The 20,972-nt window shown below is 57.4% G+C and overlaps 2 protein-coding genes and 1 non-coding gene across 4 annotated transcripts; 2 read left to right on the forward strand and 1 right to left on the reverse strand.

The window, feature by feature from the left end:
• Positions 1-3: 3 nt before the first annotated feature.
• LOC107050274 lies at positions 4-1,102 on the forward strand. Of its 2 annotated transcripts, none has more exons than XR_006932281.1 (3): positions 4-193; positions 348-699; positions 862-964. It is a non-coding gene; the product is annotated as an outer dense fiber protein 2-like (transcript). The 2 variants fall into 2 exon arrangements; XR_005842334.2 differs by lacking the exon at positions 4-193 and adding an exon at positions 1,078-1,102 and having other exon boundaries at positions 578-699; positions 862-918.
• Positions 1,103-1,251: 149 nt separating this feature from the next.
• Positions 1,252-2,363, forward strand: LOC124417000 (trichohyalin-like). The gene is made up of 5 exons (XM_046904908.1): positions 1,252-1,338; positions 1,439-1,503; positions 1,700-1,775; positions 1,929-1,975; positions 2,154-2,363. The coding sequence occupies exons 1-5, from the start codon at positions 1,255-1,257 to the stop codon at positions 2,353-2,355; spliced, it is 474 nt and encodes a 157-aa protein (XP_046760864.1). The 5' UTR covers positions 1,252-1,254; the 3' UTR covers positions 2,356-2,363.
• A 10,950-nt stretch (positions 2,364-13,313) lies between these two features.
• Positions 13,314-17,438, reverse strand: LOC121107929. Its single transcript, XM_040654528.2, has 7 exons — positions 16,988-17,438; positions 16,397-16,544; positions 15,934-16,190; positions 15,663-15,748; positions 15,363-15,454; positions 14,744-14,846; positions 13,314-14,421 (listed from the first exon to the last, which is right to left on the reverse strand). Exons 2-7 carry the CDS (start codon positions 16,473-16,475, stop codon positions 14,013-14,015), a joined length of 1,026 nt encoding a protein of 341 aa, XP_040510462.1. The 5' UTR covers positions 16,476-16,544; positions 16,988-17,438; the 3' UTR covers positions 13,314-14,012.
• Positions 17,439-20,972: the final 3,534 nt, after the last annotated feature.

Consider the following 20,972-nt stretch of genomic DNA (forward strand, 5'->3'; position numbering starts at 1 on the left):
GACGTCACAGCGTGGGACGACGCGCCATGGCAGCATCCAAAGGGGACAGCCGCGCTGAAGCGCGGTTGTTATGGATACACAGCCACGCGTGCGCCGTCGTCACGCGGACGGCTGTACGCCGTGCCATGAATGAGGGCGCGCCGTCGCCGTCGCAACGCAGCTGAGTGACGTCCTGGCAGATAGAACAAACCAGGTGTGAGCACTGTCTTTCCAATGTTACACTGAAGCCGTTGGAGGACAGGTCGGACCTCAGGCCTTCCCGCGGCACCAACTACTGACGGCGGATTTGCTCACAGATCCTTCACAGCTGTTTCAAAGAACCATTCTGTGATTCTATGATCTTCCAGGACCCTTCCAACCCACACCATCCTGTGGTTCTATCATCTTCCAGGACTCTTGCAACACAAACCATTCTATGGTTCTGTGATCACTAAGGAACCTCCCAAGCCACGCCGTCCTGCAGTTCTATGATCTTCCAGGACCCTCCTGTGTGGGTGATGTCACAATGATGTGATGACCTCACAGAGGCCCTGGGGTGGGGCAGGGGCAGTGGGTCAGCGCTGAACCTGCCTGCCTCATTCTGCGGTTGGTTCTGGTCCAGCGAGGAGCTGTGCGAGTGGTGCAGCAATGCGGGCCCAGTTTGCCAGCGGGACATTAACAGATCTGCAGCGTGTGAATCTGCTGGAGGAGCTGCTGCAGGTGAGCTCTGGGTGCACAGACACAGAAGGGGCAGGCGGGGCGAGCTGCCGGCTGGAGGGCACCCTGCCCATGGCATGGCAGCAGAGGGCCGGGCACCTCCGGCGGGATGCAGAGCTGCCGGCAGCACCTCGGTGCCAACGCCGCTCCTCTCCCCTCCCACAGGCTCATGAGCGCGCCGTGGAGAAGCGCAAGGCTGAGGCCAGGGAATCCTTGATGAAGGTGAGCAGATGTCCCCTCGTGTGGGTCTGCAGCTCCTCCATGGAGGCACTGGTGCCAGGAGGGGCAGGAGGTGAATGGCATGGAGCTGCCATGTCAGACTGGAGCTTCCGTGAGGAGTGCGGATGCCGTGATGGCCGCTCCTCTTCTCCTTTCCCGCAGGATGCCCAGCAAATACGGGAAGAAAGAACAGACTGCCACGAAAGGATGAGCTGGATCAGGTAGGGTGGAGCTGAGGGCTCGTCCTCAGAGCTCAGCGTCACTCACAGCTCTGGCTCTGCGGGAGGACCTCGGTCCCCAGTCCCTCGGGTCCATGGGGCCCAGCGCAGCCTGCCCCACATGGTACACCCGTTGTCTTTGCAGGAGAAGCAGTTCATTGCCCAGCTGGAAGAGCAGCTGCAGGCTGAGAGAAAGGAGATCGAGGTAGCGTGGAGGGGCGAGGGGATCGGGGCTGCCTGACCCCAGGTGGGGACCTGGAGGGCAACTGCAGCAGGGCACGGGCACTCACGCTTTTGTCTGCCAGGTGCTGCGCCAGGAAAGACAGCGCCTGCAAGAGGAGCGGGAGGAGCTGGAGCTGGAGGGTGCCTGGTGAGTGGCTCTGGGCCTCTGCAGCACCTGGGGCAGCAACGAGACTGCAGTGCTGCTGGGCTTGGGGCTTGGGTTTCAGTTGGGCACATGGTGTGACAGAGCAGCCTGACCCCAGCCCGGGGGTGGGCACGCACTGCTGGGGAGCCCGCGTGCTGACAGAGGCCGGCACCCTCCAAGCAGGCCTTGTTCCCTACAGGCAGCAGCATCAGCTGGAGCTGGAGGCAGCCCACGTGCCTGGGGCTGTGCTGCCGGAGCTGGTGGAGGCAGAGCTGGTAAGGGGCAGAGCCCAGCGCACCCTCACCCCATCCGACAAGGGTGTCCCTGGGGACAGGGCTCCCTGCAGTGCTGGGGCTGCCACTGTCCTGCACGAGCCCCGGCTGTGCAGCAGGGCCTGACCAGCGCCCCTGCCCCATCTTCACCTACAGGAGAAGGCTGAGCGGGCGAGGAGACGTGGGCTCACCTTCTGGATGAAGTGAGTATCCCCTCATTGCCCTGTGCCCAGCCGGCAGCAGCCGGGCTCCCGGCAGTGGGCTGATGGCCTGGACCCCACTGCAGCCGGCGCGGCTCCCGGGTGTCCCCTTTGGCGCTGTGTGGGGCTGTGCTGCCGTGGGGTCGGGACGCCTCATTCCTGGCCCTCTTTTGCCCCCCAGGATGATCTGCCTCATCTTTGTCAGCCTCCAGCTGCTGCTCGTTACTGTGTTGGGCTGTGCAGTGCTGTACGCCCAGCACTATGACCAGGAGCTGTTGTATCGGCTCCTGCTGCGAGTGCTGCCCCAGGCAATGTACGCTTCCCTGGCGTACTTTGCGAGCAGGAGCCTGCGTGTGGTCTGTGATGGGATGCTGCCCATCTGACCGCCCCTCTCAGTCCCCCCTCCCAGCTCGGGGCTGCGCGGTGGGGCGCGGGGAGAGGGCTCTGTCCCCACGGAAGGGGCCTCTCCTGTGCTCCTGCCCCCAGGGGCGCAGAGGCACAGCTGTGGGGCAGTGCCAGCAGGCGGCTGAGTGCCCCCACTTTGGACTTACAAATAAGTTGTACTGTCGTCGTGAGTCGTCAGCTGAACACCACCACCTCCGACGACCCATCAGGCTGAAGATCTGCACCTGACACCAGGACGTGGCTTCTTGGATTCTTTGAGTCTTCGTAGCACCCATTTCCTACAGCTGGTTACCTCGAAGGCTTATGAATTGTAATTAGCCCATTAGGCAATGTTACCTCCAGTGGGCTGTTGTCAGTTGTTAAGAATGCTGTCAATAAATGGATGTGTATTAATCCTCTGAGTTTGGATGACTCCATTGCGGCAGTGACCCTTTGCTGACCAGGGGAGGCGCGACTCGGGAGATGGAAAAAGATTCACCCCCTCAAAATGCACTGAGTGGGACGAGACATAGATTGATATGTATACGTCATAAAATATTTTACAAACGGGCAACAAACCCGAAAACGAGTGGGACATCAGACCTCGTTTTTGTGAAAGGAATGCGTCAGCGTCTGGAAAAGACCAGCAAGGACTGATGGGGGTGAATAGAGACCAATAGGAATCAGTAGAAACCAATTGGAATGCACCCCTGTGTGCCTCGAGGCCAGTGCTGGCCTCTCAGGGTGGGGCTGTGTCTTCAGACCCTGAGTCCTGTGCTGAGCTCTCTAACTGTGGTAGTGGCTTGAACTCCCCGGATTGGTTCCAGCCTGTCAGGCTGTGGCTTCAGGCCCTGGGGCCGGTGCTGGCCTCTCTAGCAGTGGCTTCAGGCCCCAGGGCACGTGCTGGCCCTTTGGGCTGTGGCTTTAGGCCCTGGAGCTGGTGCTGGCCTCTCGATGCCGTGACTCTGGCTTTAGGCCCAGGGCTGGTGCTGGCCTCTCAGGCTGGGGATGAGTCTTCAGGATGCAGCGCCAGTGCAGGCCTGCCTGCCTGTGGCTTCAGGCCCCGGGGTCTGTTTAGGCATCTCGGGCTGTGGCTTTAGGCGCTGGGGTCGGTGCTGGCCTCTCTTGTGATGGCTTTAGGTCACAGGGCCCTCATGCCTCTCTGGCTGAGGCTTTAGGCCCCGGGGCTGTGCTGGCCACTCAGGCGCTGCCTTTAGGCCCTAGAGCTTGTGCCGGCCTAGAACAAGGTGCATTTTAAAATTGGTCATGGAAGGAAATGAAAGCAAGAGAGCACTGAGCTCTTCTGTGTGTTCCCTGGATTGGGATAGAGACAGGAGAGCGTGCTCAGCCTCCCTCGTGTGGTTGCTTGTATCCAGCAACAGCAGCCGCAGCTGAGAACATCGTCACATCTTTATTAGGCGCTCCTCCGACTGTCTCTTTTTGCCTCTGTTTTCTGGAATGCAGGGATTTCTCTTTGTGGCCCACAAACTCTTTGTGCCAGGATAACCAAGTATGAATTCTCACTGCTCTTTACCCTGCTCAAGAGAAGGTGGCTGTACTGTGAGGGCAGGTGGGGGCAGGGACGAGGGTCAGGAGCAAGGGCAGAGTGCTTTCTTTGTTACTCAATGGAAGGGCTGTGCTTTCTGCAGGTGGATTTGCCATAGTGCTTCTTGACATGTGGAAATCAGACCCTCTAGCCGGGAAGGATATAGAGCAGGCCTGTGTTTCTTGGTGACGCGCGTACACCCTGGTGCAAGGGGGATCGCTCCACCTCACCTGCACACCGTCAGGAGAAATTGGGCTATAGATATCGGTCGAACTAATACATAATCAAGAGTTGACAGGAATTTGGAGACATATTCATTACATTCCCGAGAGCCCATGAGCATGCAGTCCCTCCCCCCCTTGCGCGTGCATAGTAGGGCGTGATGATGAAGGCTCATAGTCTTCCTCGCTGCAAACTTCTGACCCCGAGGAGGGGGGGCAGCCCCCGAACCGCTTTCAGCTTGCCCTGGACACATCCAATCACCTCCCTGCCAAATCATTCCCAGCTGCTCTCCAGTCCTAATCTTTACGGCCTTCATCCTCCCTCTTATTCCAGACCTAGTGTCTGTGAAAGCGCTTGGAATGCAGGCTCCTCTTCTCACTCTTCAATACCCCTCCGATGGGACGCAGCACCACACAGCGCTGAGTCACACCGAGACACTGAGGAGTGAGTGAGCAGAGCGGAAGGAATGGCGAAAACGTGGGTCTGAGCGGGGGGACTGAGCGGCTCGAGGAGTGCTCGAAATCCCGTGGCAATGAAGAACGACACTCTCCCACACCCACACCCCCCCACGCGTCTCCCTGGGCGCCATCGGCCCGCCCGCACCCGGCCCGCGGACCGCCCCGCAGAGGGAACCGTCCCGGGCGGTACCTGGGCGGTATCCGGGGCCGCTCCCAGCGCCGTGCGATGCACCGCGGCTCCGTCGGGGCCGCCTCTCCTCACCGCCACCCCCCTTCACTTCACTTCACTTCCCTTCGCTTCACTTCACAGGCGGCCGCGGGGGCTGCGAGGGGCGATGCCCGCCGAGCCGAGCCGAGCCGAGCCGAGCCGAGCCGAGCCGAGCCGAGCCGAGCCGAGCCGAGCCGAGCCGAGCCGAGCCGAGCCGAGCCGAGCCGAGCCGAGCCGAGCCGAGCCGAGCCGAGCCGAGCCGAGCCGAGCCGAGCCGAGCCGAGCCGAGCCGAGCGTGGTCCTGAGAGAGAGCCGCGCCGGGAATGGGGCGCGCACGGCTGCTGTGATTGGCCGCGCTGCCAGCGGCGGCCGCTGATTGGCTGCGGCGGTGCCGGTGGAGGACGGTTGTGGAGGCCCGGCGGGTGTGATGGCGTCCGCCCGGCGTGGCCGCCGTTGCGCTTTGTGCCTTTCCGGCCTGGTCGTGTTGTGTGTGGGCGTTAAAGGCGCCCGAAGCGATTTGGCAGTGAGTGTCGATGTGCTGTTCTGGTAAGTGGTGGGCACAGTGGCAGCCAGCACGGCCGCGGGGCCAACAGATCACCCGTGTGGGCCCAGGCACGGCCTGCTGTGTGTCCCTCCCTCGTCCTCCATCCCTTCCGTGCCACCATCCATTCCTTCCCTTGTGCTCTTCTCCATCCCTCCTCCCCATGTCTCCCGACGGGCCCTGGCTTGTCCCGTGGCACCGTGGTCCCAGTGGTGTGAGCGAGGTCCCTTTGGTTGCCCCTCATGTCCCCAAGCTGGGCCGTGCCCCCTGTGTCCCTTCCTGCCGTAGGAACGCCCGCAGCAGCTGGCTGCTGTCCCCAGGCTGTGGTATTTTGCAGACAACAGCTTTTCCCTCCTCGAATTGTTTTACAGCCCCTTATGATCTCTTTTCTCAATGCTAACAGTTGTCACGAGCTCAGTCGTCTAAGAATTTGAGACTGGAGTTCACCTAAGGGGACTGGAGTGAACCTAATGAGGTTGAATGAGGCCAAGTGCAGGGTGCTGCACTTGGGCCGGGGCGGTCCCAGGTACTTGGATAAACTGGGCGAAGAAGCCCTTGAGAGCAGCCGTGTGGAGAAGGACTTGGGGGTCCTGGTGGACGAGAAGCTGGACGTGAGCCAGCAGTGTGCGCTTGCCGCCCAGAAGGCCAACTGTGTTCTGGGCTGCATTACAAAAAGGGTGTCCAGCAGGGAGAGGGAGGGGATTGTCCCGCTCTGCTCGGCTCTTGTGAGGCCCCATGTGAAGCACCGCGTCCAGGCCTGGAGCCCCCAGCACAGGAAGGACGTGGCGCTCTTGGAGCAGGTCCAGAGGAGGGCCACTAAGATGGCCAGAGGGCTGGAGCACCTCTCCTGTGAGGAAAGGTCGAGGGAACTGGGCTTGTTCAGCTTGGAGAAGAGAGGGCTCCGGGGAGACCTAAACCAACGCCTAAGCCAAACCCTAACCCTAGCCCAACATCTAAACCAACACCTAATCCTAAACCTAAGGCAATCCCTAATCCTAAACCTAAGCCAACAGCTAACCCTAACCCAATCCATAGCCCTAAGCTTAAGCCTAACCCTAAGCCAAACCCTAGCCCTAACCATAGCCCCAACTCCAGCACTAACCGTAATGGTAAACTTAATGATAATCCTAACCCTAACACAAACCCTTCTTTCCGGAGCTGGGGAAACCGACTCCAGAAATGCCATCTGAGGGAACAGACGTCCTGGCAGATAGAACAAACCAGGTGTGAGCACTGTCTTTCCAAAGTTACACTGAAGCCGTTGGAGGAAAGGTCGGACCTCAGGCCTTCCCGCGGCACCAACTACTGACGGCGGATTTGCTCACAGATCCTTCACAGCTGTTTCAAAGAACCATTCTGTGATTCTATGATCTTCCAGGACCCTTCCAACCCACACCATCCTGTGGTTCTATCATCTTCCAGGACTCTTGCAACACAAACCATTCTATGGTTCTGTGATCACTAAGGAACCTCCCAAGCCACGCCGTCCTGCAGTTCTATGATCTTCCAGGACCCTTCCAACACGGACCGTCCTATGGTTCTATGATCTTCCAGGACCCTCCTGTGCAGGTGATGTCACAATGATGTGACCTCACAGAGGCCCTGGGGTGGGGCAGGGGCAGTGGGTCAGCGCTGAACGTGCCAGCCTCATTCTGCGGTTGGTTCTGGTCCAGCGAGGAGCTGTGCGAGTGGTGCAGCAATGCGGGCCCAGTTTGCCAGCGGGACATTAACAGATCTGCAGCGTGTGAATCTGCTGGAGGAGCTGCTGCAGGTGAGCTCTGGGTGCACAGACACAGAAGGGCCGGCGGGGGGAGCTGCCGGCTGGAGGGCACCCTGCCCATGGCATGGCAGCAGAGGGCCGGGCACCTCCGGCGGGATACAGAGCTGCCGGCAGCACCTCGGTGCCAACGCCGCTCCTCTCCCCTCCCACAGGCTCATGAGCGCGCCGTGGAGAAGCGCAAGGCTGAGGCCAGGGAATCCTTGATGAAGGTGAGCAGATGTCCCCTCGTGTGGGTCTGCAGCTCCTCCATGGAGGAGGCAGGAGGGGAGTGTGGCATGGAGCTGCTGTCAGATGGAGCTTCGTGAGAGCGTCGGTGCCCTGATGGCCGCTCCCCTTTCCCTTTCCTGCAGGATGCCCAGCAAATACGGGCAGAAAGAACAGCTGCCAGAAAGGAGGAACTGGAGCAGGTAGGATGGAGCTGGGGCTCGTCCTCAGAGCTCAGTGCACTCACAGCTCTGGCTCTGTGGGAGGACCTCGGTCCCCATCCCTCGGATCCCTGGGGCCCAGCGCAGCCACCCCACATGGCACAGCCGTTGTCTTTGCAGGAGAAGCAGTTCATTGCCCAGCTGGAAGATCAGCTGCAGGCTGAGACAGAGGAGATGGAGGTAGCGTGGAGGGGCGAGGGGATGGGGGCTGCCTGACCCCAGGTTGGGACCTGGAGGGCAACTGCAGCGGGCACGGGCACTCACGCTTTTGTCTGCCAGGTGCTGCGCCAGGAAAGACAGCGCCTGCAAGAGGAGCGGGAGGAGCTGGAGCTGGAGGGTGCCTGGTGAGTGGGACTGGGCCTCTGCAGCACCCGGGGCAGCAACGGGACTGCAGTGCTGCTGGGCTTGGGGCTTGGGTTTCAGTTGGGCACATGGTGTGACAGAGCAGCCCGACCCCAGCCCGGGGGTGGGCACGCACTGCTGGGGAGCCCGCGTGCTGACAGAGGCCGGCACCCTCCAAGCAGGCCTTGTTCCCTACAGGCAGCAGCATCAGCTGGAGCTGGAGGCAGCCCACGTGCCTGGGGCTGTGCTGCCGGAGCTGGTGGAGGCAGAGCTGGTAAGGGGCAGAGCCCAGCGCACCCTCACCCTGTCCGACAAGGTTCTCCTCGGGGACAGGGCTCCCTGCAGCGCTGCAGCTGTGCTGCTGCGCTGCCGGGCTGCCACTGTCCTGCACGAGCCCCGGCTGTGCGGCAGGGCCTGACCAGCGCCCCTGCCCCATCTTCACCTACAGGAGAAGGCTGAGCGGGCGAGGAGACGTGGGCTCGCCTTCTGGATGAAGTGAGTATCCCCTCATTGCCCTGTGCCCAGCCGCCAGCAGCCGGGCTCCCGGCAGTGGGCTGATGGCCTGGACCCCGCTGCAGCCGGTGCGGCTCCCGGGTGTCCCCTTTGGCGCTGTGTGGGGCTGTGCTGCCGTGGGGTCGGAACGCCTCATTCCTGGCCCTCTTTTGCCCCCCAGGATGATCTGCCTCATCTTTGTCAGCCTCCTGCTGCTGCTCGTTGCCGTGCTGGGCTCTGCAGTGCTGTACGCCCAGAACTATGACCAGGAGCTGTTGTATCGGCTCCTGCTGCGAGTGCTGCCCCAGGCAATGTACGCTTCCCCGGCGTACTTTGCGAGCAGGAGCCTGCGTGTGGTCTGTGATGGGCTGCTGCCCATCTGACCGCCCCTCTCAGTCCCCCCTCCCAGCTCGGGGCTGCGCGGTGGGGCGCGGGGAGAGGGCTCTGTCCCCACGGAAGGGGCCTCTCCTGTGCTCCTGCCCCCAGGGGCGCACAGGCACAGCTGTGGGGCAGTGCCGGCAGGCGGCTGAGTGCCACCACTTTGGACTTACAAATAAGTTGGTACCGTCGTCGTCAACTGAACACCACCACCTCCGACGACCCATCAGACTGAAGATGTGCACCTGACGCCAGGACGTGGCTTTTTTATATTCTTTGAGTCTCCGTAGCAGCCATTTCCTTCAGCTGGTTACCTGTAAGGCTTATGAATTGTAATTAGCCCATTAGGCAATGTTACCTCCAATGGGCTGTTGTCAGTTGTTAAGAACGCTGTCAATAAATGGATGTGTACTATTCCTCTGAGTTTGGATGACTCCATTGTGGCAGTGACCCTTTGCTGACCAGGGGAGGCGCGACTCGGGAGATGGAAAAAGAGTCGTAGATTGATATGTATACGTCATAAAATATTTTACAAACGGGCAACAAACCCGAAAACGAGTGGGTCGTCGGACCTCGTTTTTGTGAAAGGAATGCATCAGCGTCTGGAAAAGACCAGCAAGGACTGATGGGGGTGAATAGAGACCAATAGGAATCAGTAGAAACCAATTGGAATGCACCCCTGTGTGCCCCGGGGCCAGTGCTGGCCACTCAGGGTGGGGCTGTGTCTTTAGACACAGCTTGAACTCCGTGGACTGGTTCCAGCCTGTCAGGCTGTGGCTTCAGGCCCTGGGGTCAGTGCTGGCCTCTCTAGCTGGGGCTGAGGCTTTAGGTCCCTGGGGGTGGCCAGGAGGGAGAGGGAGGGGATTGTCCCGCTCTACTCGGCTCTTGTGAGGCCCCATGTGGAGCACTGCGTCCAGGCCTGGGGCCCCCAGCACAGGAAGGACGTGGAGTTCTTGGAGGAGGTCCAGAGGAGGGCCACTAAGATGGCCAGAGGGCTGGAGCACCTCTCCTGTGAGGAAAAGGTTGAGGGAACTGGGCTTGTTCAGCTTGGAGAAGAGAAGGCTCCGCAGAGACCTCATGGTGTCCTTCCTGTACTTGAAGGGAGCGTATAAACAGGAGGGGGAAGGGTTGTTTAGGAGGGTGGATGGTCATGGAACAGGGGGGAATGGTTTTAAACAGAGACAGGGGAGGTTTACGTTAGATATGAGGAGGAAGTTTTTCACCCAGGGGGTGATGACGCACTGGAACAGGTTGCCCAAGTAGGCTGTGGATGCCCCATCCCTGGAGGCATTCAAGGCCAGGCTGGATGTGGCTCTGGGCAGCCTGGTCTGGCGGTTGGCGACCCTGCCCACAGCAGGGGGTTGAAACTGGATGATCATTGTGGTCCTTTTCAACCCAGGCCATTCTATGATCATCTGATATGATTCTAGGACTGCTTCCAGCCTTTTGGGCTGTGACTTCAGGCCCTTGGGCCGATGCCGGCCTTGCTGAGTGGGGCTTCAGGCCCCAGGGCATGTGCTGGCCCTTCGGGCTGTAGCTTTAGGCCTCGGGGCTGATGCCAGCCTGTCAGGCTGTGGATGTGCCTTCAGGCCCCAGGGCCAGTTCTGGCCTCTTGGGCTGTGGCTTTAGGCCCCGCTGCCGGTGCCAGGCTCCCTGTCTGTGTTTGTGGCTTTAGGCCCTGGAGCTGGTGCCGGCCTCCCAGGCCGTGACTCTGGCTTTTAGCCCCTAGGCCAGTACCGGCCTGTCTGGCTCTGGCTGTGGCTTTAGGGCTCTCTGTCCCTGGTGCCGGCCTCTCGGGCTGGGGATGAGGCTTCAGGCGGCGGCACGGTGCAGGCCCTCCTGCCTGTGGCTTCAGGCCCCGGGTCGGTTTAGGCATCTCGGGCTGTGGCTTTAGGCCCTGGGGTTGATGCTGGCCTCTCTTGTTGTGGCTTTAGGCCCCACGGCTGGTGTTGGCCTCTCAGGCTGTGCCTGTATTTTTGGGTCCTGGGGCCGGTGCTGACCTTTCAGGTTGGACTATAAGTATAGGGAGGCCTGGCAGGTGGACTGTATCACACCAATCGGAATCATTAGAAACCAATTGGAATGCACCCCTGTGTGCCTCGAGGCCAGTGCTGGCCTCTCAGGGTGGGGCTGTGTCTTCAGACCCTGAGTCCTGTGCTGAGCTCTCTAACTGTGGTAGTGGCTTGAACTCCCCGGATTGGTTCCAGCCTGTCAGGCTGTGGCTTCAGGCCCTGGGGCCGGTGCTGGCCTCTCTAGCAGTGGCTTCAGAACCCAGGGCACGTGCTGGCCCTTTGGGCTGTGGCTGTAGGCTGCAGGGCCAGTGCTGCCCTATGTGGCTGTGGCTTTAGGCCCCAGGGCTGGTGCCAGACTCACTGGATGTGTCTGTGGCTTTAGGCCCTGGAGCTGGTGCTGGCCTCTCTTGTGGTGGCTTTAGACCACAGGGACCTCATGCCTCTCAGGCTGAGGCTTTAGTCCCCGGTGGCTTTAGTCCCCGGGGCTGTGCTGGCCACTCAGGCTGTGGCTTTAGGCCCTAGAGCTTGTGCTGGCCTAGAACAACGTGCATTTGAAAATTGGTCATGGAAGGAAATGAAAGCAAGAGAGCACTGAGCTCTTCTGTGTGTTTCTTGGATTGGGATAGAGACAGGAGAGTGTGCTCAACCTCATGTGGTTGCTTGTATCCAGCAACACCAGTCGCAGCTGAGAACATCGTCACATCTTTATTAGGCACTCCTCCGTCTGTCTCTTTTTGTCTCTGTTTTCTGGAATGCAGGCATTTCCCTTTGTGGCCCACAAACTCTTTGTGCCAGGATAACCAAGTATGAATTCTCACTGCTCTTTACCCTGCTCAAGAGAAGGTGGCTGTACTGTGAGGGCAGGTGGGGGCAGGGACGAGGGTCAGGAGCAAGGGCAGAGTGCTTTCTTTGTTACTCAATGGAAGGGCTGTGTTTTTCAGGTGGATTTGTCGTGGTGCTTCTTACAAGGACTGACTAACGGTGGGATGACATGTGCCCTGAAGGGGGTGTGCTTGCCACGTTGGAAATAGGCAAATACAAATAATTTATCAGGACGGTATCTCTGATAAAGCAGAATCTCGGCACAACTGCAATGGCAGGCCTCCTGCAAGCAGGAGAGCACACAGAAAACAGCCTTCCATTTTTACTCCCTGTTATCGACGCTTACCTCTTTCTCCCCTCATTGGTTCCTCATTGGCTGAGTACTTCAGGTTCACAATCTTCCCGATGCTCAGCTAAACGTACGGATACTGGATCAACATAACTTGTTGCTAGCTAAGCACATGTCACTCATTAGTTAACGTGTGCTCACGTGTGCTCATTCAACACTCAGTCACTGTTTCTGGGCATCTGCTTGCCCTTGGATAGAGACAAGCTTGGCAGGAGGATAGAGGGGAGTATCTTCATGCCTGCCTGTTGCACCTACCCACAGAGCGAGGCAATCCAACCTTGTGCAGAGGCCCTGGCTTCTTTGATGTTGGTCAAGTCTGTTTTTCTCTTGCTGAGGTTCTCTTATCTAAACAGTATAGCCCTACAATATGCTTTCTAGTCCATCGTACTATCCCTATACTATCTGGAACATTTAAAAACCATTGCAGTTCTGCAAGCAAGAACTAATCACATAATTCAGCAGCTATACTTCTGAAATACGCTACTAACATATCCAGTATTTCTACCTTTTCACATCAGCTATTTCTAAGGACAAGTTACAAAATACAAATCCATTGTGCTCTACTTCTTCGGATCAATTCCCCATTTTCAGTATCTAATGCAGAAACAACATTCCATTCCTACAATTCCCCCCTTTTCTTCTTCTTACATTGTTGATTTCTGCAATTCTTTTATATGGTACAATCTTACAGATATCATCTTTGCTGTCTTCATTCCCCATCTCCTCTCACACCATCATTTTATCCGAATGTGGTGGTGGCTCCCTTGCTGTTTGCTTCAATAGTGCTGTCTCGACCAGTTGTTGAACCAGCCCCTTCACACACAGGATAACACAGCAACAGTAACAGCAGTGCTCAGAAGAGGCACGTGTTGCTGCCCTGAGCCAGGACCCGTGGCTGTGACACAGCCTTTCCCACACACGGCTCTCCGGCCGAGGGGGGGCAGCCATTTCTCTGCCTCTCTTTCTCTCTTCCCTACAAGTTGCCCAGCTGCAGTGTTTTGCTCCTAAGCTATGCCAGCGCCTCCCAGAAAGCCCTTCTCTTCCCACCAGGGATCTAAAGGAGCAGCGAGTTGGAAGGAAACTCTTGGGCCTCACGCATAGCTATGCCTTTCAAACGCTGCCTATTCGTGGGCTTTGGTGTGCTCTGCGTGCCACCAGAAGAGAGCGTGACACTGGAAAATGAGGAGCTCGAGGTCCCAAGGGTCCAAGGAGTGTAGCCACCTTGTCTGTCAGAGCCAAGGGGTCTTGGAAGGAAGAGTCCCCATTGTCCCTCTACCTCTGCTTTTCTTCAAAGAGACGGCACTGTCTCGCTCCCATTATCAGAGCGAGAGGAGGTTCTTTTATTCCATGTACACCTGACAGAGAGCTTAAGACACCACGGGTTAAATGTTAGCCCGTCCGCTTTATTACAAACCCAAGTTGTTTAAGGAGATGGGGAAGGGAAGACGGGCGATAGAAAAGATAGCAAATAAAAGCAAGCCGTCTTTGTAGGAAGCAAGAGAGAGACAGTCACCACCACAGGTCCAGCGTGGTTCGTAGCTCAGACGTCGATCTACAGTAGTGATGGGTCATCAGGGGTCGTTGTTCAGTTGACGACAACGGTCAGCTCTCTTTGGAGTGGCGGCTTGTGGCTTTGGGGTCTCAGCAGAAACTCCTTTGTCCCCATCTCCCACGCCTTGCCAGCAGATAGGAGGGAGCAGGGAGGTGCCCACCTGCATCCTGTTTTTTGCAGGATACGATGGCGTTGTTCCCTCAGTTCTCCTATACCAAGCTGGAGTTTTTGGTCACAGCCCACACCTTCCTCAAGTAACCTCTCGTCAGCACTCTCTGCCAAAGGCAAACAGCTGCAAAGAAATGCTTTCAAATGTAAAATTGTCCACCAAGTGATGCTGATTGCCACACCCACCTGTCATCTCCTAGCTAAGTCAGTCTTATGGCAAGAAGTGCCTCCAAAAGCAAACTTGGAGCCAAAACCAAAGAAGGGTGCAGACAGGCCCCCAGGAATGGCACAGAGAGGAATCGCGCACCTGTTTGGCAGCCTCAGGTGGAGCTCTGCTTCTCCTGGGCACCCCATGCCCTGGTCAGCATGGACAGGACATCCCCCGCCTGGGGAGCCCCGCTTTGGTCTTTGGTGGCTGACTCTGCAGAGATCTGGTCCTCCTGTGCATCACTGGCACCGCAGCAGAGGCGCTGTAGGTGCGCTCCTCGGGCAGGCTGGTCTCAGAGCTCGAGGACCATAGGGCTGCCAGTGGTGTTTGTTGCAGGGCTGGGGCTCCACGGTGCTTTCTGAGCTTGGCCTGTGCCTTTTGCGGCACTCCTCCTCCAGCGGGGGCTTTCACCGCGCCGTGTTCTTCTTCTTTGCCACTTGGAGGTTGCGCTGCCTCTGCTGGAGCCATCTCTGCCGCCTTGCTTTTGGTAGAGCATTTTCCCTTCTTTTTTTTCTGAGGCTGCTTTTTGGCAGAAGACGCCCCCGGGACTGCTGGCAGCTGACTGAAAGGACACAGTGGGAGGGGTCTGCCTGAGTGGGTGATGGCTTTGGGGCCGTATAATGCAACCCCGAGCCAGGACCCTGGGCTGCAACGCAGCCTTCCCCACACGCAGCTCTCGGGGCACGCTGGCGTTCTCTTGAGGGCTGGAGAGGGGCCAGCCGTGTGAAATGGGGGCTCCCGGCAGCCCCATCCCACCCCTCCACGTGCTGCATTCAGCACTGCTGGCCGGCCCTGAACAGTGACTGCCTGGGCTTGGGGAATGGGCCCTTGCCGGCTCAGGGAAACACCCCGTGCAGATCCCAACCCTGAGCCTGCAGTCTCACCTGGCCTTCTTCTTGACATCGCTTGTTTCCTTCTCAGGCTGTTTTTTCACTAGAAAGGTAACGCGGATCCAGCTGGGGAGGGGTGGCAATTCAGGAAGTTCCTCTGGAATTGGGAAGGAGAGATCTCGTCAGAGGGGGATGACTGTGAACCTGCTGGCCCGGTGACACGCAGGCCTGTCCCAAAGCACCCGAGAGGGCCACTCTGCTCCCCTCACAGATGCGATCCCCAGAGACCGCGGGCCCTCTGTGTCTCGTGCCCAGCTCCTCCTCTCCGGGGCGCAGCTCTGTTTTGGGGCTGCCTGAGTGGCATTTGCTTTGGGAAGGAGGAGCTGGGTGGTGCGAGTGAGGTGGCAGTCTCTTTTGGGAGCTCGTTTCCTGGGGGGAGGACTGGGCCTAGGACCCCCCCGGCTCTTGCCATAGCCAGGGATGGGGGCACTGTGGGAACATCGCACCCAGCGTCTTAGACTTCATGAGGACAACGTGTGGTCAGGAGGAGAGGCAGTGCCGAGCTGCCGTGAATGGTTTCACAAGTCAGAGCCTTTGGATGATTGTGGGCTGAGGATTTTCCCATCGCACATTGGATGAGTGTAGGATGGAGAGGAGCTGGCAGCTGCTTTACCTTTCTTGCCCTGGTCAAGAGGTGGCAATGGGACATGGCAGGCCTTGCGGGCTGTCCTGGGTGGTGGTTTGGGTACAAACTCCCGTCGAAACCTGTACAAAAGGAGAAGACACGGTGTGAGCCACAGCTCCAGCTGCCCTTTCTGCTCGCTGGGATCACCTGCTCACAGGCAGACGGTCACATCACCTATTTTTGCCTGGGTTCCCATGGCAGGAAGCCCATGGTCACAAGGAGCAAACGTTGCTGCAGGAGAGCTAAGCAGCTGCATCAAGCAGGGGCTGCAGCCACAAACATACTCACCTGGGAAAGACGATGACTCGGCCACAGGACGTCAGGGAGGCTACAGCTGCCACCCGGGACACCACCATGTCCCGCAGCCGGGGCACCTGCAGGGCAGGAACAGGGAGGATGTGGGACGTCCTTGTCACAGCTGAGGCACTGGAGAGTGCTGGAGGAGCCCAAGGCCAGAGAGCTGACAGCACCACAGCACTTGCACGGCCCGGGCAGCTGGCCAGCTCCTGGTGAGCCACGTGCAGGCAGCACAAGGGCCATGGAGAAGCCAAAAGCTCACCTTGAAAACAACTTTCTCTAGGTTCTCTTTCCCGCTGATCCTCTCGAGGAAGTCGTAGTAGAACTTCATCTGAACTCTCGTTCCCTCGATGAGGAGCACTCCTATGTCCTTCAGGACAAAGGCAATGTTCTCCCCCTTCCTCAGGCAGTGGGAAACGAGGGACGTGGTGCCAAATATGCAGGCCTTCCCAGTCTGCCAGGTCACAGATGCGGCCGCGGCCACCTCAGTGTACTTGAGGGGCTGCACCTCCTTATGGCCTGGAAAGTCACACCAGAGTGTCAGAGTCTGTCACGCAGCGGCTCTTCCACCGGTGCTTCCCAAGTGCTGCTCATTGCAGTCACCGCCCAGGACAACCCCCTCTTGGGACGGTCTCTGTGCAGGGGGTGGTTTGCTTTTGAGAATGGAGGCGATAGCCCCCTTTGTCCCATCTGTGCAGCCAGAAAGGGTTGAAGCCCCCTCCTACCTGGTGGGTCGCTCTCCATCAGGTTGTGGATGCCCGCAAGGTTCCTGGCCAGGCAAAACGCAGGCCACTGCAGAGTCATGGCTCCATCCTCAGCCTCAATCCGTTCGGAGACGATGCTGAAGGAACCGAAGGTGGGAATTCGGACCCCCTGCGTGTAAAAGAGAAGGGAAGGGCCGAAGGGTTAAGGCTGGAGGAAGAGCTGAAGGTTGCCCTGTGCGGGGACTGTGCTTCGAGTCCTGCTGTGCCCTCTCCCACTGTTCAGAAGCCCAGGCCAGGCCAGGGCCGTGGGAGAGGAAGGAAGGCCATGTTAGGAAGGAGCTGCCCGGTCCTCTCCTTTCCTCCCTTTGCCCTCCCACAACACAGCACAGCAGTCAAGGCAGAAGCAGCCTCGTGGAAGCCAGAGGTTTCCAGAGACTGGGGTCAGCCCCAGCACACCACACCACATACCACAAGTCATACCACGCATGCGGGAGGCCCGCTGGTACTTGACAGGGATTTGGGGGCTGAGTTCCCTGCTTGCATTCTGTGGCCCAAGGCGAGGGGACTCCCCACCCCTCCAAGCAGACAAGCAGGAAGACTTGGCCGACCCACCTTGCGTAGCAGGAGCTGCTCCTGGACGTAGACGGCCACCGCATCCCAGACGGCAACTCGCTCTGGAGGGCAGAGGAAAAGCGGGTCACACTCTGCTTCTGCCGCTTCCCGGCGCTCCTACTGCCTCGCAGCGGGAGGGAGGTGGCAGATGGAAAGTGTCCTCACTGTCCCCAGCCCCAAAGGGAGACAGCCCTGACATGGTCCCCGTGCTGGCTCTCCCGCTCAGTGCCAGGACTTGCTGGCAGCTCTGCTCCTGTGCTGGCAGTGGACCCGCGTACCTTTGGCGGTGACCTCTGGCATTTTGTAGTCACGCTGTGTCGCGGGGCCATCCTCCCAGAATTGGATCTTGGCCCGCTTCACCGCAGCAGGACGCCCCGCATTGGCAACAGCCACGTGGGAGCTCATCCCTTCCAGATGCATCTGCTCTCTGCCCGATGCTCCTTCAGGATGCAGGGGCCACCACTGGGCACCGCCTTCAGACCCCTCCTGGCTGGCCGTGTCATAGACGTCGCCACGGCGACACAGCGGCAAGTGGCCAATGCTGTCAGTTGCCCATTATGACAAGCGCTGGCACAGCAGCCTGCTGCCCGCCCTGACACGGCACGAGCCCAGCTCTGCCCCTTGCTGGTTGGCACTCCCCACACCTGGACCCCTTGTGTGCCAGCAGCACCACACCAGAGGTGGTGGTCCTGGGCCCCTCGCTCCTAAACTTCAGTCATTTGGCTGATCGGGAGCTTGGTGGCTGCAGCGCTCACTTACTCCCTTTGGGCACCGAGGGCAGGCTGGCCTTTGAGCTCCATGAAGACCAAGGGCGGGTTTTGCTGCCTTGACTCGGCCCAGGGCTGGTGCTTGGCCTTGGGTTCCACGTTAGCCCTGAGTTTGGCCAGATGCTTTTCAGGCAGAAGACACCCCTGGAACACCCATGCCCTCTTAGAGATGGTCAGCTGAACGCCTCGAGAAGGTGGGAGAGAGAAGCAACATTCCCAGGGAGCTCGGCAGCAGACGTCTATTCTCTGCTTTCCTTCTGAAGGGAGCTTCTACTTTTTCTAAGAGCAGGAGATGTTTCAAAGGAAGCGTGATACCCTGAAGAGCAGCTTGGCCATGGGACTCAATTTGACTCACAATACAGTTTGGAAGAGAAAAATGCACACCCGCCTATGAAATGCTCAATTGCAGTTATTTTACACGGAGCCTGCGTTTCAGGGAGGCTGAACCTTCCCACCAATGCACCGTTCCGTGTTGTTGCCATGCAGTGATGGCATTCCATGATGGCAGCAGAGGGGCACTCTGACCAACTGCCGTCTGACACGGAAGTGCGGATGAAGCAAAGGAGTGGAACTGAACTCCTTTGTGCAGAAAAAATGGCACCCACTGACATTCAGGGCTCTAGGCCCCGGGGCCGGTGCCGGCCTCACTGGATGTGGCTGTGGCTTCAAGTCCCGGGGCCGATGCCGGCTTCTCTGTGGCTTTTGGCCCAACGACCGCTGGTGGCCTCTGTGGCTGTGGCTTTAGGCCTTGCTGCTGCTGCCAGCCTCTCTGCCTGTGGCTTTAGCTTTAGGCCTTGGGCTGGTGCTGGCCTCTCAGGCTCAGGGTGGGGTTTTAGGCTCCAGGGTCAGTGCTGGCCTGTCTGCCTATGGCTTTAGGTCCTGGGCTGGTATAGGCCTCTCAGGCTGTGGCTTTTGGTGTTAAGCCCCATGGCCAGTGGAAGCCTCCCTGGCTGAGGCTTTAGGCCCCGGGGCAGGTGCCCGCCTCTCCTCTTGTGGCTTTAGGCCCCGGGGCTGTGCCAGCCACTCAGGCTGTGGCTTTAGGCCCTAGAGCTTGTGCCGGCCTAGAACAACGTGCATTTGAAAATGGCTCATGGAAGGAAATGAAAGCAAGAGAGCGCTGAGCTCTTCTGTGTGTTTCTTGGATTGGGATAGAGACAGGAGAGCGTGCTCAACCTCATGTGGTTGCTTGTATCCAGCAACACTAGCCACAGCTGAGAACATCGTCACATCTTTATTAGGCACTCCTCCGACTGTCTCTTTTTGTCTCTGTTTTCTGGAATGCAGGCATTTCTCTTTGTGGCCCACAAACTCTTTGTGCCAGGATAACCAAGTATGAATTCTCACTGCTCTTTACCCTGCTCAAGAGAAGGTGGCTGTACTGTGAGGACAGGTGGGGGCAGGGACGAGGGTCAGGAGCAAGGGCAGAGTGCTTTCTTTGTTACTCAATGGAAGGGCTGTGTTTTTCAGGTGGATTTGTCGTGGTGCTTCTTACAAGGACTGACTAACGGTGGGATGACATGTGCCCTGAAGGGGGTGTGCTTGCCACGTTGGAAATAGGCAAATACAAATAATTTATCAGGACGGTATCTCTGATGAAACGGAATCTCTGCACAACTGCAATGGCAGGCCTCCTGCAAGCAGGAGAGCACACAGAAAACAGCCTTCCACTTTTACTCCCTGTTATCGACGCTTACCTCTTTCTCCCCTCACTGGTTCCTCATTGGCTGAGTACTTCAGGTTCACAATCTTCCCGATGCTCAGCTAAACGTACGGATACTGGATCAACATAACTTGTTGCTAGCTAAGCACATGTCACTCATTAGTTAACGTGTGCTCACGTGTGCTCATTCAACACTCAGTCACTGTTTCTGGGCATCTGCTTGCCCTTGGATAGAGACAAGCTTGGCAGGAGGATAGAGGGGAGTATCTTGATGCCTGCCTGTTGCACCTACCCACAGAGCGAGGCAATCCAACCTTGTGCAGAGGCCCTGGCTTCTTGGATGTTGGTCAAGTCTGTTTTTCTCTTGCTGAGGTTCTCTTATCTAAACAGTATAGCCCTACAATATGCTTTCTAGTCCATCATACTATCCCTATACTATCTGGAACATTTAAAAACCATTGCAGTTCTGCAAGCAAGAACTAATCACATAATTCAGCAGCTATACTTCTGAAATACGCTACTAACATATCCAGTATTTCTACCTTTTCACATCAGCTATTTCTAAGGACAAGTTACAAAATACAAATCCATTGTGCTCTACTTCTTCGGATCAATTCCCCATTTTCTGTATCTAATGCAGAAACAACATTCCATTCCTACAATTCCCCCCTTTTCTTCTTCTTACATTGTTGATTTCTGCAATTCTTTTATATGGTACAATCTTACAGATATCATCTTTGCTGTCTTCATTCCCCATCTCCTCTCACACCATCATTTTATCCGAATGTGGTGGTGGCTCCCTTGCTGTTTGCTTCAGTAGTGCTGTCTCGATCAGTTGTTGAACCAGCCCCTTCACACACAGGATAACACAGCAACCGATGGCCATCAGTGCCCCTTCTAGTTAAATGCATCAGGGATTCCAAGGAGTGGAGAGTTAAAATCGTCGGCTTGGCCACATACTGCACAATGACTGAGACTGGCACACTTTGCAAAGCTTTTTGGTTTTTGTTTTTTTTTTACATAAGCATTTGCATCAAAAGCCGCACTTATCAAATTTCTCACTATTACAAGAGCCCATATTTACTGTCTTTGGATTTGCAGTTTTAAAGGTCCAGCTGACTTCGATTCCCATTGTGTTCAAGGAATCTTACTGACCCTAGTCTAATGCATCCACAGCGCTTGTTCTTTAACTTTGACAGCTGTGTGGGACGTTAGCAGCACCTGGAACAGACCTTCCCAGCTTGGTTCCAGGGGTGGATCTGAAAGAGATCTAATATATACACATAATCTCTTTGTAAAATATGATTTATCAAGCTGTCAAGGCCTTGGGCTCTTGTTCCTAGAACCAGTTTCTCTGTTTCCCAAAGCTATTTCTGCCCTGTTGGACAATCTTTACAATCAAGGGAGCTCCCTGGTTGGAGGATATTGTTGCACTAACCCCAAACCTTGGAATAATCTCCTGCAACAATACCTCGGCTACTTCTTTGGCTTTGCAGAGGGAATGCTTCTGGCCACCCTGGAAAGGTATTGGTTTGAACTAGCATATAACAAAACCCTC

The sequence above is a fragment of the Gallus gallus genome, chromosome 32 (genome assembly GCF_016699485.2).
Source record: "Gallus gallus isolate bGalGal1 chromosome 32, bGalGal1.mat.broiler.GRCg7b, whole genome shotgun sequence".
In the NCBI taxonomy this organism is placed as follows: Eukaryota; Metazoa; Chordata; class Aves; order Galliformes; family Phasianidae; genus Gallus; species Gallus gallus.

What these genes read in the sequence shown, in the direction of transcription:
- LOC124417000 (XM_046904908.1), top strand. Translation starts at nt 1,255, where the DNA reads ATGGTACACCCGTTGTCTTTGCAGGAGAAGCAGTTCATTGCCCAGCTG. An exon ending in CTGAGAGAAAGGAGATCGAG is followed by an intron (nt 1,339 to 1,438) that starts GTAGCGTGGAGG and finishes TTTGTCTGCCAG; the next exon opens with GTGCTGCGCCAGGAAAGACA. An exon ending in GGGCTCACCTTCTGGATGAA is followed by an intron (nt 1,976 to 2,153) that starts GTGAGTATCCCC and finishes TTTGCCCCCCAG; the next exon opens with GATGATCTGCCTCATCTTTG.
- LOC121107929 (XM_040654528.2), bottom strand. Translation starts at nt 16,475, where the DNA reads ATGACTCTGCAGTGGCCTGCGTTTTGCCTGGCCAGGAACCTTGCGGGC. An exon ending in TCTTGACCAGGGCAAGAAAG is followed by an intron (nt 14,847 to 15,362) that starts GTAAAGCAGCTG and finishes TCCCAATTCCAG; the next exon opens with AGGAACTTCCTGAATTGCCA. An exon ending in GATGTCAAGAAGAAGGCCAG is followed by an intron (nt 14,422 to 14,743) that starts GTGAGACTGCAG and finishes GTGTCCTTTCAG; the next exon opens with TCAGCTGCCAGCAGTCCCGG.